This window comes from Amblyomma mixtum, chromosome 5, assembly GCF_055824585.1.
Source record: "Amblyomma mixtum isolate Tamu chromosome 5, ASM5582458v1, whole genome shotgun sequence".
Lineage (NCBI taxonomy): Eukaryota > Metazoa > Arthropoda > Arachnida > Ixodida > Ixodidae > Amblyomma > Amblyomma mixtum.
Window position 1 is genome coordinate 72277511 of NC_143016.1, and position 19382 is coordinate 72296892.

Sequence of the window (19382 nt, forward strand, 5' to 3'; positions counted from 1 at the left end):
AAAGAAATGAAGGATAGGAGGGTTGCCCTTTGCGCGAATGCACAGCAGACATTTCCAGCCAGTAGCATATCTCACCTTTGTCGCGGCTGCTTCGGCTTTCCTCTCCTTCCGCTCCCTCGAGTTGGCTCTTCCTATCTGCATGGCCCTTTCCCGGTCTCATTCTCCGTGCGTCTCCTTGTCGGGAACAGCGCCGTGTCCGCAATCGGGCCTGTTTTATCTAGGAGTGATTCACAATGCATTTTGAAGGATTCCTTGCATGGTGAGACTGTGAACAAAAGCAGCTGCACCATTCTGAAGGATGTGCCGTCTGACGTAAGAAGACGCACTGCTGCCGCTGGAACCTCATTGCGTTTCGCTGCCATCAGAAAATTGGCTGTGTTGTCCTCGTCATTGCCGTAATCCAGATAGCGCACGATGTGCTTGTCGGCAGTCTTCTCAGTCACATAAAGACGGTACCAATGCCCATGTTCCGTTGATTTAGAAGCCACGTAATCTCCAGGAGTCGCCCTGCACAGTAAACGCAGGTGACCAGGCATGATGAACATTTTAAATATTTTTTTTTGTAAAGTGTGAAAAAATGACCAGAATTTGTACATATGACAGCAAGACAGTCAACATTCACAATTCGTTTAAATGACAAGTATTTCTGAAAGAGAAACATCAGAGAGATAGCTAGGCTCTCCAAGAACAGTGGCTTCTCTTCCAATCACTTACCCTTTGGAGCTACAGTTGGCACCGCTATACAAACTAGGGGGAGGTAATCCAGCGCACACTAGCAAGTTTCAGGTTAAGTTGACACTTACAGTTCAATGTAACTTGAAACTAGTTTCATAAGAGATATGTACCTGGTGGGCCCCCCCTAAAAATACCACTATAAGATCCTGCTGATGTGATCACAAGTGGTAAAATTTCAGTATGACGAAGTGCCTGGCCTTGGAATTCCCTTAGCAAGGAGCATGGATCACTCAATGTAAAATTTGGATGCTGTGAACACTTTTCTGTGCCCGTCCAAATAATACGAATGCAGTAGCAACTGTAGCCAAGCAGTTCAATGTCACCAGACGACACGAACACTCATTGGTACAATAGCCCTGAGAAGTGGCCAATCAACAAGCCAGAAAGTTACAGGCACTCTTGATTCTCTAAATTTTCCAAATCCCCTTTGATATCCAATGTTGCATTTGTATCACAGTGGAGCTGTTGGACGTTGCTTATGCAAAGATGCACTTCTGTGCACTGCTGCGAATATCCCCGACAAACCCTTGAAACCATGCACCTCGTGAGCAAACCTGCAGGTTGAGCTTCATTCTCAAAACCACTGATGGCGTCACCTCTTTGACTCCTAGCCTACAAGGAAAGATGTTAAACTGTGACGCAGCAAACGAATGTGACAACAGATTGGGAAGGGGAGAGGGTTGGTTTGGTTTATGGGGTTTAACGTCCCAAAGCGACTAAGGCTATGAGAGACGCCGTAGTGGAGGGCTCCGGAAATTTCGACCACCTGGGGTTCTTTATCGTGCACTGACATCGCACAGTACACGGGCCTCGAATTTCTCCTCCAAAGAAATTCAGCCGCCGCGGCCGGGATCGAACCCGCGTCTTTCGGGACAGCAGCCGAGCACCATAGCCACTGAGCCACCGCGGCGGCAAGGGGAGCGGGGTTCATGTGTCAACAGATTAGAAAAGGAAGGGGAGTTCATGTGGAACGCAGTTGGGGGTTCCCAAAGGCAAACAAAAGTCTGACCATGCTTCTTCGAAACAAAACATACTTTTTAATGACTCATCTCAAAACTGTTCGCTAAAGGAGAAAAACAGATGTAGTTTTGGAACGTTCACAGTTTAGGAATCATCATATGAAAATGCACGAACAGAGAAAATTGGGTGTGAATTGGTTCACAAAGAAAGGTAAGTATGTATAAGAGTGGTCTCGCCCTTAAAACACAAAACACACAGACGAGGTCATATTTCTTTGGCACTGGCTACCCCACACTTACTGATGAGCCTTGCTTTGGCCACCGAATTTCGTGGCTTCATCGTGCAGCGCGTTCTCCTCAGGGACCAAAGGTGTGCCCAGGTCGGGCATCAGGGTCAGGCACAACACCATCTCTTTCGTAGGCACCGTCACTTGCATGGGCAACTTGTCTGAGACCTTGACAAGGTCCTCTGGATATTTCCACCGCCTGGGGTTTTTTAAAGTGCACTGACATCGCACAGTACACGAGCCTCTAGAATTTCGCCTCCATTGAAATTTGACCGCCGCGGCCGGGATCGAATCCGAGTATTTGGGGACAGCTGCCGAGCATCATAACCACTGAGCCACCGCGGCGGCTCGTATTCAATAGACGGGACTTTGTTCACTCTAGTCTTAGTTCACTCTAAACCATCGTGGTGGCGTTGCAGAGTGGTTAGTGTGCTCGTCGCGCAGTCCGAAGGCCCTTGTTCGATTCCCCAACACGACCAATTTTCTACTCAGTTTTATTTATAAATGCATCTGGGATTTTCCGCTCACACCCGACGCCTCCAACGAAGACACTGGATTTTCTGCGACACGAGGCCCATAACGCTGTCGCGCGAAAACAAGGCGTAAACTGCTGACGTGATCCGCGGAAGTCGCTAAGCAGAGCATTAGAGACCGAATTTGCAGGCAAAAAGGACAGGTAGGGGTGAGATGCGGACGCACCCTCCTTCATAAATTTTCTGTGACTGCGGACGGTTAAACTTAATTTTATCGATCCAATTTTCTTCTTAACTTGGTATCAATACAAGGCGTCTGGGCAGATCTAGGCTTCTGAGTTGATGAGTAGTAGTCGGTTGGGTAGATCTTATGACACTACCTTACTTCGAAAGCAGGGAATTATTTTGAGTGGTTAAGGACGAATGCCCTTTGTTTTTCATGACAACTCATCTTCATTGAGGCATCACTTACTGTGATCGGACGCCAATGTTAAGGCAAGGCGGAACAGCCTGAAGTCGCAACGAATAGCACCAAGAGTGTAGAAGAAGATTTGCCTATTCCCCCAACACCCCCCTTTCCTCACCCAACGAAATTCACCGCTGACTGCGAGCTAGTGAGAATGAACTGGCTCCATATGGTCATACCCGCCGCGGTGGCTGAGTGGTTAAAGCACTCGGCTACTGAGCCGGAGTACCCGGGTTCGAACCCGACCGGGCGGCCTCGTTTCGACGGAGGCCAAAGGCGAAAAGTGCCCGTGTGCTGTGCGATGTCATTGCACGTTAAAGATACTCAGGCGGTGAAATTATTCCGGAGACCTCCACAACGGCACCGCTTTCTTCCTGCCTGCTTTCACTCTCTCCTTTACCACATCCTTACGGCGCAGTTCGGGTGTTCACCGAGATAAGAAGGACAGTTTTTGATTTTTCGTATGGTCACCCATGTATCGCGCATCAGCTCTGTTCAGGCACATCTAAAAAACATGGCAATGGGGGAGCCACGGAAAAGCCGCAGAAAGAACTTCGAATTCGTGGCGTGCGTGTCACACACCTGCATCGTTGCGTCGGCAGTGCTGGGCCGTGAGCAGGAACAGAGCAACGTGGCGTGCTCGTCTTGCAGGTGGCAGTGGCTGCGTTGAGCTTCGGGGGTGACCATCTTGGGCAGCGTGTCGACGAACTTGGGTCGCTGACTTTTTTCGCAGCCCTCGTTGTTGGCATCAGGTATGGTAAGCTCACGCTGGACCAGCTCTTGCATGGCCCGCGTGTGGTCCGCGGTTGCATCGAAACGGTCGCTGACGGTGATGGCTTCAGCTTGCCTGGAAATATAAGAAAAGGTCAGATATTATTTGCCACAAGAACCGCGTGCCGACAAAATTCAGGGGGGCACTTTGTTAAGCTGTTAAGCTTCGCCTCTAAGAGTGGAACGCGGCAGAGTTTTTTAAACGCTGCCAGGAAGTCCACAGAACGCCATCGCCCGTTCGGCTCTACGCCTTGCTTGACTTTTGAGGAAAGGAAATGTACCTGCCTCGCATATCTCGGTTGACACCTGCACCTCGCCGTAACGGGAAGGGAGGAAGATGGGAGTTTTGGTTTGGTTTATTAGGGTTTAACGTCCCAAAGCGACTCAAGCTATGAGGGACGCCGTAGTGAAGGACTCGCGAAATTTCGACCACCTGGGGTTCTTTCACGTGCACTGACATCGCACAGTACACAGGCCTCTAGAATGTCGCCTCCATCGAAATTCAGCCGCCGCGGCCGGGATCGAACCCCCGTCTTTCGGTGAATCAAGGCACTGTATTTACTAGACACGCCTTTGTTCATTCCAAACCATCGAGCTGGCATGGCGGAGTGGTTGCGGGCTCGTCTCGCACTCCGGAGGCCCTGGTTATATTCCCCAACACGACCAATTATCTACTCGGTTTTATTTATCTGGTCTTACTGGAAAGGTTAATTAGGCTACTTGATCAGCTCAGCAATTAACTAACCTCAGTCCCACCTACTTGGAGCATCACGAAACCATGCCTTTAATTGGATGCATGGGTACTAGCCAAAGTAAAATTGGCCCCGTTTGAAATTCGCGCACTGTGACGTTACGACCATTTCGACCAATTGAAGAGCGTGACATTTCAGTCGACAACTCCTCCTTACAACAATGAGGCATCAAAGGCTTCCGCCTTAAATACAATGTTTGCACTCTGATGGATATAACAGGAATTCGAAATGAATATGTGATAAACGGAGGGAAAGGGATATAGTGTTCTAGTTCAGAGCTTTCTGCTTGTTGATGAAACGTTAAAGTGCAAAGGTAAATGTTGTGCACGGTAGTTGCTCCTGTGGCATGGAAAGGAAGAAAATTGTGGGTGACATTTTTAAGGCGGACGCCTTTAATGCTTAGGTCTTTCTCATAGAGTAGACGCCTTCGCTGGCATTGTTTACGCCTAGCTGCTAGTCCACGCACGTTTAACGTGCCGCATTTTAAATTTGACGGAACACAAGCCATGCTGAAAATCCTGAGCACGAAAAGGTACAGGTCCCTCACCAGGCGTACGCCTTACTTTCTGAGAAGGGGCGATTAATCAGCGCTCCTTGCGCTGTGCACGGGAGGCGCGGACGAAGAACAACACTCGGGCAGGTCCCCTTGGCCCCTGTTGCTCCGAGCCACTGGCGCTCAAGGCGTTGCAACCTGACCTCGGTGGAAGGTTGTGAAGGGGATGGCAACACCGTCTTGGCACGCTTAGCCGGACCGAAGGTGTCGACTTGTGATGCCCTTTCGTCCTCGACTGGCTCCGCTTCGGCGTTCATCGCAGACGCCTGGTCACTCATCGGCGGCGTTCCAGTCGCGTTGCTCAAAGCTCGTTGCTCGTTCGGCGTCTTGCTCGAAGTTTTCTTGTTTCCGTCGAAACGCTTCCCTGTACCCCAGACGCACTCTTCTTTCGACGGTCATCAGGGGCCGTTGTTTTGGCTTCCTCGATGTCCATATGTCCTCTTTATCGTCACAGTCCTCTGAGGCCGCCCCTATCACATTGGTGTACGTACGTATGCAGTCCTCACGGACATGACCAAAGGCTCGGTACTTAGTGCAGTGAGGCGTCTTGCAGTCTCGGCGGATATGCCCGCGTCTGCGACACCGGAGACAAACAGGCGCCCTACAGGGCACAACCACAAGGACGGAGCCCCCATAGAATTAGAAAAGATGCGGTAGCTCCTCCGCCATGACACCCTCTTTTAGCACCATTCGAGCAACACGTGTCGTCGACTCCACCGATTCAAATCCTGGAACACTCCATTGCTCACGCCGAATTTCCATCACTTCCCCAAACTCGCTCAGGGCCTTCCGAAGGGTCTCACTGGGTACGTGAAATGGCACCCATTGAATCTTCACCCTGATCTACTTTCGACAGGGGTCAATAATGGCACAGTAGCCGCCTTTCACACTCAGGCCCCCGGCCGCAATTATAGTGTCCTTCGCCTCCTGAGCCAGGTAAGCACCAATCTTGTAAGCGCCAATGCCGCTGACATCCTTAAGGACGCCGGCATCTTCTAATGGTTGACGAAAGCCCTCTATTCGATACGGACGCTTCGAGGTATCACCGTGCAAGAAAACACACAAACGCATACCTTCGTCAGCCGGCAGTGACGGTAGCAGAAAGCGATAACCAGGAGGTGGTCCAGACACCGATTCATCCCGACCAACAAAGGCCGTTGCGACACCTCGCCTGGAGCGAGCCATTTCTGCGTCCATCTAGCAGAGCAGCCATAAGCAGGACTCGATGGTTTGGAATGAACAAAGGCGCGTCTAGTGAATGCGGTGTCTTCGTTCACTCCCATCTTCCTCTCTTCCCTTAAGGCGAGGTTGAGGTGTCCACCGAGATATGCGAGACAGATACATTTCCTTCCCTGAAAAACTAATTTACCGACAAGCAAGACACACAGCCGAAAGGGCGACGGCGATCAGTGGACTCCCTAGCAGCGTTGCAAGACGCTATCGCGTTCCACACTCAGAGTCGAAGCTTAACATCGTAACCATACATCAACCAAACTAGCAGGAGCACCGCGCTTAAGGCTTTCGCCTCACCGCTCTTTAGGTCAACAAATCGCCTGAATGAATAATTCATCCATTATTCCAGAGTGTTCACCTCTTATTCAGGACATCAGGAAGGTGTCACTGTGGTGAGGATTAGTAAACTGTGCAGAAGAAAGAACTAAAAAAAATAGTTATCAGGGCAGGACAAATAAAACGGGGATTGTTGTGATAGGAGAGAAAGAAAAGAGACGATATTCAGATTTATACCTACCAAGAAGCCACGTGGCAGGCAGGGGTGAATCAGATAAGCAGCAGCTTGTTGGAGCGCTAGACACCTTGATATGTTGCAACAGCCTTGTGACCAAACAGGACTGGCCTGAAAGCATTGAAATAATTCCTTCAATGTTGCTCATTGAGGACGACTAGGCTTTACTGTAAATGATCCTTCGTCATGTGGTAGATCAATATTACGCATTGTTGTCTCGTCAGTGGCGAAAAGAACTACAGGTGCTGAAATGCTTAAACAGTTTGAAGCTGAGTTCACGTTCCCGTTTAGCGCACTGATGCTTAACGGTGATCGCTTGGGGCTTAACCTGGCAAGAGTTGAAGTGCTCCCTGCTAGCTTGTTTTGAATCCAAAACTGTGTTTATACACATTACTGCCATTCACGTTCTACTTGCTCTATCCTGTATTGTAACCATTACGGGCAAATCACGGTACCATCTTTGTGGCCTAGCTCCAACATCTCGCTACTGATCACCTTCGAATGGATTCCAGCCGCTCGTTGATCAATGCCTCACACCGAACCGGTCGCTGTCTGCATGCTCCGGAGAAACTCGTCATCGAGTACGCTGCCAAGAGCTTGATCAGACTGTGAATAAAAAGATACTCTTACTTGGCGTAGATCGTCGTGGACAGACGCGGGAGCAAACAAAAGGCAAACTGCAGTGCAGGAGACGAACGCGCGAGGTACGTGGTGCCTGGCCGCGAGAAGAACGCGCTGCTCGAGCTGCCGACGATGATGATGATAATGATGATGTCAGGCTGAATCAACGTTGGTTCTAGTAACGTTGGGCTGAATGGCACATACCCACGGCGGGGGATTGGCCAGGGTGCATAGCGGATACAAACGCACTCATGTACAGGGAATGGAGTATATTTAAAATTTTGGGACGCAGAGCTAGTATTTGTACAAGACAAAAAATACGGAGAAGGAAAAGTTGTGAATTCACATTCTAGCAGATGAATCTACCAGATGAAATTGGAACAATGGGACGAAAGAACAAAAATAATTAAGAAAAAATAATATGGAGAGAAATTGAATGCCCAGATTTTACTTTTTTTTTGCCACAGACTTCGGTGATAATATACACGCTATTGAGCGCGGGAAAACTTGGAATTCAAAAAACATGTTCGAGCTCTATTTCGCGTAACAATGCTATGGAAGAAAATGATAAAGATCAGAGAATAAGAAAAATTCAGGGGGCACTTTGGCTCTCTAAAGTGCTGCAAGGCGAATGCGTTTCCTGGCCACTGTTTGTTTTTATTTACATTTTTATTTTTCATATTGTTCCATTTTTTGCTCCTGTTCTTAATTTTATTGTTTTTTTATTTTTATTTCCACGTCTTATTTTTATTTTGTTCTTATTTTTGTTTATTTTCTTATTTTTATTTTCCTTTTCTTGAATTTACTTTTTATTTTATTTATGAAGCCCATGCATTCACTAGATGCACCTTTATTCATGCTGGAACCTTGAGCCTTTTAAGCAGTGACGTCGAAAGGCGGACGAATCTGCCGACGCGTCTGTCGACACGGCTGCCGACGCGTCTGTCGACACTCCTGCCGACTCTTCTGTCGACACGGCTGCTGACGCGTCTGTCGACACTCCTGCCGACGCGTCTGCTAACGACAGTATAAGGCATTAAAGGCTTTCGCCTTAAAAGCGCGCAACTCCTCAATTTACGACGCGAAATTATAGCCTCTGTAGAGATTGGGGCCTTCTATTGTATGACGTTACAAAAGTACTTTCTAGTAGCTGCAGTTTTAAGGGAAATAGGGTGTGAAGCAAACGCCCACTAATGCCATCGTTGTTGTTGTGTTTCACCTTCTAGAATGGCGCATACCCACACAGGGGGATCGGTAAAGAACAGGGGTGCATGGAGGGTTTTTGTGATGCTTTTTTTTGTTATCTTGGTAAAATAAATAAAGTAATGAATAGAAATAACAGAATGCTGCGGAAGAGAAAAGTCAACAAAAGGCAGAAAGACCAGAAATAAACGGGAAATGCATAACGCACGCAGGAGATGGACTCTGCGAGATCTGTGGCAGAGGAAGTTGAAAAATAAATAAATAAATAAAGATAATAATAATGGTAACAGAAAAAAAGATTGAAATGATGAGAAAAAATATTAGCTAGGTAACCGACTATACTCCTGTAAAAAAAATTTGAATGGAGGTAAAAACAGACCTAGGGCTGTAACTAAGAATGGTGGCATCAATTGACAATATGATCGGGCTGCTCGAACTAAGCTCCAATTCAGTGGTAACGGCACTGTAATTCGTAATTCAGTGGTAACGGCACCAGTGTCACATAGGCAAAGTGGTGCGGAAAACGCTTTCGCCTCTACGTTTTTTAGACAGTTTCGAACGCGTTGCATGTAGTACATTCTTGTCAGGCCTGCGTCTCCTCGTGTCCGCGTACGCTTCGTGTTAATTATGCCCGTAAACATTTCATGCTTACTCTACTGCCGGTTACGGGAGAGGTAGAGATTTTTTTAATATAGGTTGCAGTGTTGAGCACTGCATGGCGCTGATGAAAAAAACAAAGTGACGAGTAATGGCGAAAAATGCTTTTTCAGAACACGTTAAATTATTATAATGAGATCAACAAACATATGCGTGTTCTCAATAAGACGCTCTTGGAAGCCAGCTTTATGCTGTAACTACGGCCGCAAGCGGCAAACATCGTTAACTGGAACAAGGATCTGGAAACTAGGAGATTGAAAAAACCGAAAATCCACCTGACAGTGGCTCTTCTTTTGTAGTGTATGGTAGTGTCTGTCGGGCAGACAGAAAAGACGATGTCTTTTTTGGCTAACGACACACCATTAGAACAGCATTATCAGCTCGCATTGCGCATTCCACGCCAATTGCTGTCGCAATTTTCTCGACCTCTCGAGTATAACATTCCGGTCAAAAAAACCATCCAAGACGCTATAGGAGTGAGAACTCAAGTGTAGGCATTTACTCTTGCAATAAAAACAACTACGCCGCAACACCAAGGCCCATGGATGACAATTTTATTTCTCGCCGTCCTACTTGTTGAAGAATATTAAAAAAATTAACTGCGAAATATATAAACGAAATGGACGCCTGAAAAGAACAAACAAGCGTCTCTAGAGTCGTAATGCTTTCCTAAAGTATAATAACACAATAAAGAAGCAAATTAGCTACTATAAGAGGAATATCTATGTTTCAAACCGCCGTAATATCAAAGCGGAAGTCTATAAGCTTTCACTGCCATACTGCAAGAACTAAATATAAAAAATATCGAAGAAGTTGCATATGAAGGATGCGGCCGCTGAATTGTCGTGGCGGGAGGCGAAGCAAGCACCGGCTTGTATTCTTCACTTAGGCTGCAAGCTGTGAGTACACGAGATGGTCATGCACGGTACGGTGATCACCTGTGAGAAAAATAGGGATGCACAGAGTTAATGGTTTCTTATACACAGGTAGAATAAGTCTATTATTATTATTATTATTATTATTATTATTATTATTATTATTATTATTATTATTATTATTATTATTAATATTATTAAAAACAACAACGAGTATTGTTGGCAGCCTAACATAGGTGAAATTTTCCGAGCATAGAACACCAGCGCTTACCACGGGATTACTCATTCTAGTAATAATGACTAATTTCTCAGGATACAACGTTTCTGGAGGTTATATCGTGCAGCCGCAATAAAAGCGTTTACGCGCCGTATAGTAAGCTGAGTTGCGCTTATGCGATATTGCGAGTGGGTTATGAGGGACGCCGTGGAAAAGGGTTCGTGACTAGGTTCAGGGTTAGGATTCACTGAAGTGCCCTAAAATCGTAGAACACACAGGGATCTTCGGATTACGCCTCATTTAAAACTTGTTTCGGCCGCTTTGTTCAATATAGCGCATATCATATCATTTGTAACCAGCCCAAGTAACAGGCAAACAAATTTAAATATTCGTCGATGCTGAATGCACGTAAGGACTTCAGTGTGTGTGTCTATATCAGGCGCAAGTTGTTTTGTGTGTTCGGCTCCATTTTGTTACCATTCACTTATTTCTGCTGCATAATTTTTAATTTTCTTTAGCCATAAAGCAAGATAAGTGCCACATAAAAAAAAAGTTCAAGTCGGAACAGCAAATGACAAAATAGCATTCATCACAGCAACACAAAAGATCGGTGAGGTGGGAGGGAATCAGCGAATAAGAGCGCAAGGAAAATGGCATAGGAGAAATAAAATTGGCAGAGGCATAGCTTGGTTAAGCCCCGCAAGTTGAGAAAGCAATAGCCCTGGCTGCGCCTGGTTTGGCTGCTGGTGTGTCTTGGTAATGCTCTTAGTAAAGCTTATGTTTATCATCAAAGTTTTGCCCATTTGTTTTACATGAAATTATACTCCCCACACGAGGGCCCATACGTGCTGGGAGATTTATGCGTGCCTCGATCGCCAAAACGAGCGGCTGACGCCAACGAATGATTGTCTAGAAGCTCCGAGCTACGCGGCCAAAGCCGCGGCCGAGGCTGCGGATAACCGCTGGATGGATGGATAGGAGCGCTCCCTCTGAAACGGGCTGGTGGCAATTGCCACCATGCTCAGTTTTTTTTTCGGTATTTTTTATTTCTGTGTTTAAATTTTTGTCTTTTATTTTTATTTTTTATTTTTTAGGTCGAACGAGGTGAAGCTTTCAAACGTGGATCCGCTGGGAAGACGCTGAAGGCTCAAAACCTAGCGCAGTATTGCTTTCGCAATAAAAAGGCAGTAAAAAGGCAGTAAACAGCGCGCCGGTAAAATAGCCTTATAAAAGAACAGTGGAGCTTTACGGGATCAGTGTCCGAACGTATATTAAATCGGCAAAGCGAAAGAACTGGCAGCTGCTTAAACTCGCGTCGATGTGTCTTATTTGCCACATACACCACGCTGTTTAACTGCATACGACCTGCTTTCATATAAGACACTGCAATCCATATGCATAAAAAGGTGCTTGCTCACAAGGCTTTCAGTGTTATAGCAGAGAGAAAATTCCCGATTAATATATTCCAAAGAAACTTTAAGGCAAGCGGCAAGTCATGTGGAAAAAACAAGGGGCTTGTGTTTGTGTGTGTGTCACGGGCTAACTTGTAAAGCTAATGCATGTAAGTAAAACACACTTCGACGTACGAGTACCGGCTTTCGTGAAGCGGCCATTTAGCTATGTAGGCTATCGCCGAGATGAGTCCATGCCTTTCCTTTCGAGACTGTTCCCCTCCTTCGCGTGCGTCCATTTTATAACTCAGGGTTCCTATTCGCTAGGAATTGCCGAAAGACTCACGAAACGCAGCAAAAAAATAAGGCCTTTTTTTTTCGAGATGTTTGCCAATAGGCATAATTACAAAGGGAAAGAAAGTTATAAACTAAGCCACACCGTCTCTTGGTCCTTTGCCAATAGAGCTATCCGTCGTCTTTTTCGTGATACCGGTCAACGGCTCAGTAGGGGAGGCGGGGGGGAAACTGGTCATAAGAAGGAATGGGGAGAGCACATAAGCACTGCATATTGGTACCCCACAGCTAGATAGTGCAACAGCCAGTTAGAGCTGGCGACTCCTCTGTAAATAAAATATGCATCACAGGCATCTCATTCCACTCGGCAACCAAGCACATTCACCGAGAAATTTTTTCCACTTCGTTAACATGTAATAGTAATTTTGGACATCACTGAAAAACCACAAAACATATTTTTTGGACCATTCAATTATCCGGCCATTTTTCATGTCCAAGCAAGCCTGCGAAATCCATCCACAGCTGTAATTAGTTGCTGAAATGCTGTTATTTGCTTGTGGTTTTTGGTGGGTTTAACTCATAAAAAAACCACATTATGGCACCAGTTTACTGCCATCGACACCCAACAGCAGGCAAGTGAGTACAAACACGAGCAATCGAACTATTAAAGCTAAAACAGCGTGGCTTAAGCAAAGGCTCTTTTGTTTTTGGGTGAAACACGATTGTCTCACCAGCAGCAAGCTCAGGAATATGTTCGCAGCGTTCTCGTAACAAAACTATATGCACCAGCGAAGCAGCTGCAGAAGCAGCAATGCACAATTAGCGGTTTATCCTCGTTTCACTGATGACCAGTGATGCCATGATTAGGGCACAGCACATTGTGGCAAAGCCAACTTGAATATGAGGTCGGTCCAATATAGGTATGATAGTTGGCAGCTTTATCATTGAAAGAGTAGTGACACCAGAAATGCCTTAACTTGAGCATGAGTTTCAAAATGCACCTTCCGGAAGCGATAGGTGCGCTGAGGCGAGTTCGCAACATGAGCCACCGTGCATTTCTTTTGTGCTGGAATGAACGAACAAGATTCAACGCGGCTGTTGGAGAAGAAAGCACGGAAGCATCAGACTACCCAATACTTTCACTGGAAAAAATTGTTTTGTTTGGCTTATGGGGTTTAACGTCCCAAAGCAACTAAGGCTATGAGAGACGCCGTAGTGGAGGGCTCCGGAAATTTCGACTACCTGGGTTTCTTTAACATGCACTGACATCGCACAGTGCACGGGCCTCCAGAATTTCTCCGCCAAAGAAATTCAACCGCCGCGACAGGGATCGACGCGCGTCTTTTGGGTCAGCAGCGGAGCACTATAACCACTGAGTCACCGGGGCGGCATACACTTTGGCAATTACCAGACAAATAAAAGGAAATGAAGATAGGAAGGATGCCCTTTGCGCGAATGCACAGCAGACATTTCCACCCAGTAGCATATCTCACCTTTGTCGCGGCTGCTTCGGCTTTCCTCTCCTTCCGCTCCCTCGAGTTGGCTCTTCCTATCTGCATGGCCCTTTCCCGGTCTCATTCTCCGTGCGTCTCCTTGTCAGGAACAGCGCCGTGTCCGCACTCGGGTCTGTTTTATCCAGGAGTGATTCACAATGCATTTTGAAGGATTCCTTGCATGGTGAGACTGTGAACAAAAGCAGCTGCCCCAATCTGAAGGATGTGCCGTCTGACGTAAGAAGACGCACTGCTGCCGCTGGAACCTCAATGTGTTTCGCTGCCATCAGAAAATTGGCTGTGTTGTCCTCATCATTGCCGTAATCCAGATAGCGCACGATGTGCTTGTCGGCAGTCTTCTCAGTCACATAAAGACGGTACCAATGCCCATCTTCCGTTGATTTAGAAGCCACGTAATCTCCAGGAGTCACCCTGCACAGTAAACACAGGTGACCAGGAATGATGAACATTTTAAATATTTTTTTTTGTAAAGTGTGAAAAAATGACCAGAATTTGAACATGTGACAGCAAGACAGTCAAAATTCACAATTCCTTTAAATGACAGGTAGTTCTGAAAGAGAAACATCAGAGGGATAGCTAGGCTCTCCAAGAACAGTGGCTTCTCTTCCAATCACTTACCCTTTGGAGCTACAGTTGGTACCGCTGTACAAACTAGGGGGAGGTAATCCAGCGCACACTTACATGTTTCAGGTTAAGTTGACACTTACAGTTCAATGTAACTTGAAACTAGTTTCATAAGAGGTATGTACCTGGTGGGCCAAAAAAAAAATACCACTATAAGATCCTGCTGGTATGATCACAAGTGGTAAAATTTCAGTATGACGAAGTGCCTGGCCTTGGAATTTTCTTAGCAAGGAGCATGTAGCACTCAATGTAAAATTTGGATGTTCTGAACATTTTTATGTGCCCGTCCAATTAATACGAATGCAGTAGCAACTGTAGCCAAGCAGTTCAATGTCACCAGACGACACGAACACTCATTGGTACAATCGCCCTCAGAAGTGGCTAATCAACAAGCCAGAAAGTTACAGGCACTATTGACTCTCTAAACTTTCCCAAATCCCCTTTGATATCTAATGTTGCATTTGTATCACAGTGGAGCTGTTGGACGTTGTTTATGCAAAGATGCACTTCTGTGCACTGCTGCGAATATCCCCGACAAACCCTTGAAACCCTGCACCTCGTGAGCAAACCTGAAGGTTGAGCTTCATTCTCAAAACCACTGATGGCGTCACCTCTCTGGCTCCTAGCCTGCAAGGAAAGATGTTAAACTGTGACGCAGCAAACGAATGTGACAACAGATTGGGAAGGGGAGAGAGGTTCGTGTGTCAACAGGTTGGAAAAGGAAGGGGAGTTCATGTCGAACGAAACTGCGGTTCCCAGAGGCAAAGAAAAGTCTGGCCATGCTTCTTCGAAACAAAACATATTTTTCATGACCCATCTAGAACTGTTCGCTAAAGGAGAAAAACAGCTGCAGTTTTGGAACGTTCACAGTTTAGGAATCATCATATGGAAATGTACGAACAGAGAAAATTAGATGTGAATTGGTTCACAAAGAAAGGTAAGTATGTATAACAGAGGTCTCGCCCTTAAAACACAAAACACACAGACTAGGTCATATTTCCTTGGCACTGGCTGCCCCACACTTACTGATGAGCCTTGCTTTGGCCACTGAATTTCGTGGCTTCATTGTGCAGCGCGTTCTCCTCAGGGACCAAAGGTGCGGCCAGGTCGGGCATCAGGGCCAGGCACAACACCATCTCTTTCGCAGGCACCGTCACTTGCATGGGCAACTTGTCTGAGACCTTGACAAGGTCCTCCGGATATTTCCACCGCCTGGGGTTCTTTAAAGTGCACTGAAATCGCACAGTACACGGGCCTCTAGAATTTTGCCTCCACCGAAATATGACCGCCGCGGACGAGATCGAACGCGAGTATATGGGGTCAGCTGCCGAGCACCATTAGCACTGAGCCACCCCGGCAGCTCGTAATCACTAGACGCGCCTTTGTTCACTCTTGTCTTTTTTCACTCTAAATCATCGTGCTGGTGTTCCAGAGTGGTTGGTGTGCTCGTCTCGCAGTCCGAAGGCCCTTGTTCGATTCCCCAACACGACCAATTTTCTACTCGGTTTTATTTATAAATGCATCTGGGATTTTCCGCTCACAGCCGACGAAGCCAACGAAGACACTGGATTTTCTGCGACACGAGGCCCATAACGCTGTCGCGCGAAAACAAGGCGAAAAATGCTGGACGTGATCCGCGGAAGACGCTAAGCAGAGCATTAGAGACCGAAGTTTGCAGGCAAAAAGAACAGGTAGCGGTGAGATGCGTACGCACCCTCCTTCATAAATTTTCTGTGACTGCGGACGGTTAAACTTAATCTTATCGATCCAATTTTCTTCATAACTTCGTATCAATACAAGGCGTCTGGGTAGATCTAGGCTTCTGAGTTGATGAGTAGTAGTCGGTTGGGTAGATCTTATGACACTACCTTGCTTCGAAAGCAGGGACTGATTTTGAGCGGTCTAAGGACGAACGCCAACACACTCCCTTTGCTTTTTATGACAACTCTTCTTCATTGAGGCATCACTTACTGTGATCGGACGCCAATGTTAAGGCAAGGCGGAAAACCCTGAAGTCCCTATTCCCAAAGAAATCGTAACGAATAACACCAAGAGTGTAGAAGAAGATGTGCCTATTCCCCCAATATCCCCCTTTCCTCACCCAACGAAATTCACCGCTGACTGCGAGCTAGTGAGAATGAACTGGCTCCATATGGTCATACCCGCCGCGGTGGCTGAGTGGTTAAAGCACTCGGCTACTGAGCCGGAGTACCCGGGTTCGAACCCGACCGCGGCGGCCTCGTTTCGACGGAGGCCAAAGGCGAAAAGTGCCCGTGTGCTGTGCGAAGTCATTGCATATTAAAGATACACAGATGGTCGAAATTATTCCGGAGACCTCCACAACGGCACTTCTTTCTTCCTGCCTGCTTTCAACCTCTCCTTTACCACATCCTTACGGCGCAATTCGGGTGTCCACCGAGGTAAGAAGGACAGTTCTAGATTTTTCGTATGGTCACAATTGTATCGCGCATTAGCTCTGTTCAGGCACATCAAAAAAACATGGCAATGGGGGAGCCACGGAAAAGCCGCAGAAAGAACTTCGAATTCGTGGCGTGCGTGTCACACACCTGCATCGTGGCGTCGGCAGTGCTGGGCCGTGAGCAGGGACAGAGCAGCGTGGCGTGCTCGTCTTGCAGGTGGCAGTGGCTGCGTTGAGCTTCGGGGGTGACCATCTTTGGCAGCGTGTCGACGAACTTGGGTCGCTGACCTTTCTCGCAGCCCTCGTTGTTGGCTTCAGGTGTGGTAAGCTGACGCTGGACCAGCTCTTGCATGGTCCACGTGTGGTCCGCGGTTGCATCGAAACGGTCGCTCACGGTGATGGCTTCAGTTTGCCTGGAAATATAAGAAAAGGTCAGATATTATTTGCCACAAGAACCGCGTGCCGACAAAATTCAGGGGGGCACTTTATTAAGATGTTAAGCTTCGCCTCCAAGAGTGGAACGCTGCCAGGAAGTCCACAGAACGCCATCGCCCGTTCGGCTCTACGCCTTGCTTGTCTATTGAAGAAGGGAAATGTACCTGCCTCGCATATCTCGGATGACACCTGCACCTCGCCGTAGTGGGAAGGGAGGAAGATGGGAGTTTTGGTTTGGTTTATTAGGGTTTAACGTCCCAAAGCGACTCAAGCTATGAGGGACGCCGTAGTGAAGGACTCCGGAAATTTCGACCACCTGGGTTTCTTTCACGTGCACTGACATCGCACAGTACACGGGCCTCTAGAATTTCGCCTCCATCGAACTTCAGCTGCCGCGGCCGGGATCGAACCCGCGTCTTTCGGTGAACGAAGGCACTGTATTTACTAGACACGCCTTTGTTCATTCCAAACCATCGAGCTGGCATGGCGTAGTGGTTGCGGGCTCGTCTCGCACTCCGGAGGCCCTGGTTATATTCCCCAACACGACCAATTTCCTACTCGGTTTTATTTATCTGGTCTGACTGGAAAGGTTAATTAGGCTACTTGATCAGCTCAGCAATTAACTAACCTCAGTCCCACCTACTTAGAGCATCACGAAACCATCCCTTTAATTGGTTGCATGGTTACTAGCCAAAGTACAACTGGCCCCGTTTGAAATTCGCGCACTGTGACGTTACGACCATTTCGACCAATTGAAAAGCGTGACATTTCAGTCGACAACTCCTCCTTACAACGATGAGGCATTAAAGGCTTCCGCCTTAAAATCAATGTTTGCATTCTGATGTATATAACAGGAATTCGAAATGAATGTGTGATAAATGGAGGGAAAGGGGTATAGTGTTCTAGTTCAGAGCTTGCTGCTTGTTGATGAAACGCTAAAGTGTAAAGGTAAATGGTGTGCACGGTAGTTGCTCCTGTGGCATGGAAAGGAAGAAAATTATGGGTGACATTTTTAAGGCGGACGCCTTTAATGCCTAGGTCTTTCTCATAGAGTAGACGCCTTAGCTGGCATTGTTTACGCCTAGCTGCTAGTCCACGCACGTTTAACGTGCCGCATTTTAAATTTGACAGAACACAAGCCATGCTGAAAATCCTGAGCACGAAAAGGTACAAGTCCCTTACCAGGCGTACGCCTTACCCTCTGGGGCGATTAATCAGCGCTCCTTGCGCTGTGCACGGGAGGCGCGGACGAAGAACGACACCCAGGCAGATCCCCTTGGCCCCGGTGGCTCTCAGCCACTGGCGCTCAAGGCGTTGCAACCTGACCTCGATGTAAGGTTGTGTAAGGGATGGCAACACCGTCTTGGCACGCTTAGCCGGACTGAAGGTGTCAGTTTGTGATGCCCTTTCATCCTCGACTGGCTCCGCTTCGGCGTTCATGGCAGACGCCTGGTCACTCATCGGCGGCGTTCCAGTCGCGTTGCTCAAAGCTCGTTGCTCGTTCGGCGTCTTGCTCGAAGTTTTCATGTTTCCGTCGAAACGCTTCCCTGTACCCCAGACGCACGCTTCTTTCGACGGTCATCAGGGGCCGTCGTTTTGGCTTCCTCGATGTCCGTAATGTCCAATTTATCGTCGCAGTCCTCTGAGGCCACCCCTATCACATTGGTGTACGTACGTATGCAGTCCTCACGGACATGACCAAAGGCTCGGTACTTAGTGCAGTGAGGCGTCTGGCAGTCGCGGCGGAAATGCCCGCGTCTGCGACACCGGAGACAAACAGGCGCCCTACCGGGCACAACTACAAGGAAGGAGCCCCCGTAGAATTAGAAAAGATGCGGTAGCTCCTCCGCCGTGACACCCTCTTTAAGCACCATTCGAGCGACACGTGTTGTCGACTCCGCCGATTCAAATCCTGGAACACTCCATTCCTCATGCCGAATTTCCATCACTTCCCCAAACTCGCTCAGGGCCTTCCGAAGGGTCTCCCTGGGTACGTGAAATGGCACCCATTGAATCTTCACCCTGACCTCCTTTCGACAGGGGTCAATAATGGCACAGTAGCCGCCTTCCACACTCAGGCCCCGGCCGCAATTATAGTGTCCTTCGCCTCCTGGGTGCGGAACCTCACGAACCAGGTAAGCGCCAATCTGGTAAGCGCCAATGCCGCTGACATCCTTAAGGACGCCGGCATCTTCTAATGGTTGACGAAAGCCCTGTATTCGATACGGACGCTTCGAGGTCTCACCGTGCAAGAAAACACACAAACGCATACCCTCGTCAGCCGGCAGTGACGGTTGAAGAAAGCCATAACCAGGTGGTAGTCCAGACACTGATTAATCCCGACCAACGAAGGCCGTTGCGACACCTCGCCCGGAGCGAGCCATTTCTGCGT

At 47.7% G+C, this 19382-nt stretch overlaps 2 protein-coding genes across 6 annotated transcripts; both read right to left on the reverse strand.

The window, feature by feature from the left end:
- Window positions 1–525: 525 nt before the first annotated feature.
- Window positions 526–5115, reverse strand: LOC149342645 (uncharacterized). The gene is made up of 2 exons (XM_089545096.1): window positions 4991–5115; window positions 526–3767 (listed from the first exon to the last, which is right to left on the reverse strand). Exon 2 carries the CDS (start codon window positions 3704–3706, stop codon window positions 3416–3418), a length of 291 nt encoding a protein of 96 aa, XP_089401222.1. The 5' UTR covers window positions 3707–3767; window positions 4991–5115; the 3' UTR covers window positions 526–3415.
- A 4630-nt stretch (window positions 5116–9745) lies between these two features.
- Window positions 9746–19253, reverse strand: LOC149342646 (uncharacterized). Of its 5 annotated transcripts, XM_089545092.1 has the most exons (6): window positions 18189–19253; window positions 16704–16968; window positions 15163–15348; window positions 14706–14763; window positions 13492–13923; window positions 9746–10159 (listed from the first exon to the last, which is right to left on the reverse strand). In XM_089545092.1, exons 1-3 carry the CDS (start codon window positions 18515–18517, stop codon window positions 15220–15222), a joined length of 723 nt encoding a protein of 240 aa, XP_089401218.1. In that variant the 5' UTR covers window positions 18518–19253; the 3' UTR covers window positions 9746–10159; window positions 13492–13923; window positions 14706–14763; window positions 15163–15219. The 5 variants fall into 5 exon arrangements, with proteins under 5 accessions (XP_089401218.1, XP_089401220.1, XP_089401217.1 ...); XM_089545094.1 differs by lacking the exon at window positions 15163–15348; XM_089545091.1 differs by lacking the exon at window positions 14706–14763.
- Between the last annotated feature and the right edge of the window lie 129 nt (window positions 19254–19382).

Bases quoted from the DNA above. Each gene is read 5' to 3' on its own strand.
- LOC149342645 (XM_089545096.1), bottom strand. From the start codon at position 3,706: ATGCAAGAGCTGGTCCAGCGTGAGCTTACCATACCTGATGCCAACAAC.
- LOC149342646 (XM_089545090.1), bottom strand. From the start codon at position 18,517: ATGAAAACTTCGAGCAAGACGCCGAACGAGCAACGAGCTTTGAGCAAC. The intron at 16,969-18,188 runs GTAAGGCGTACG...TTATATTTCCAG, and splicing joins CTGATTAATCGCCCCAGAGG to GCAAACTGAAGCCATCACCG. The intron at 14,764-16,703 runs GTGTGTGACACG...CTTTCCTTGCAG, and splicing joins CTGCCGACGCCACGATGCAG to GCTAGGAGCCAGAGAGGTGA.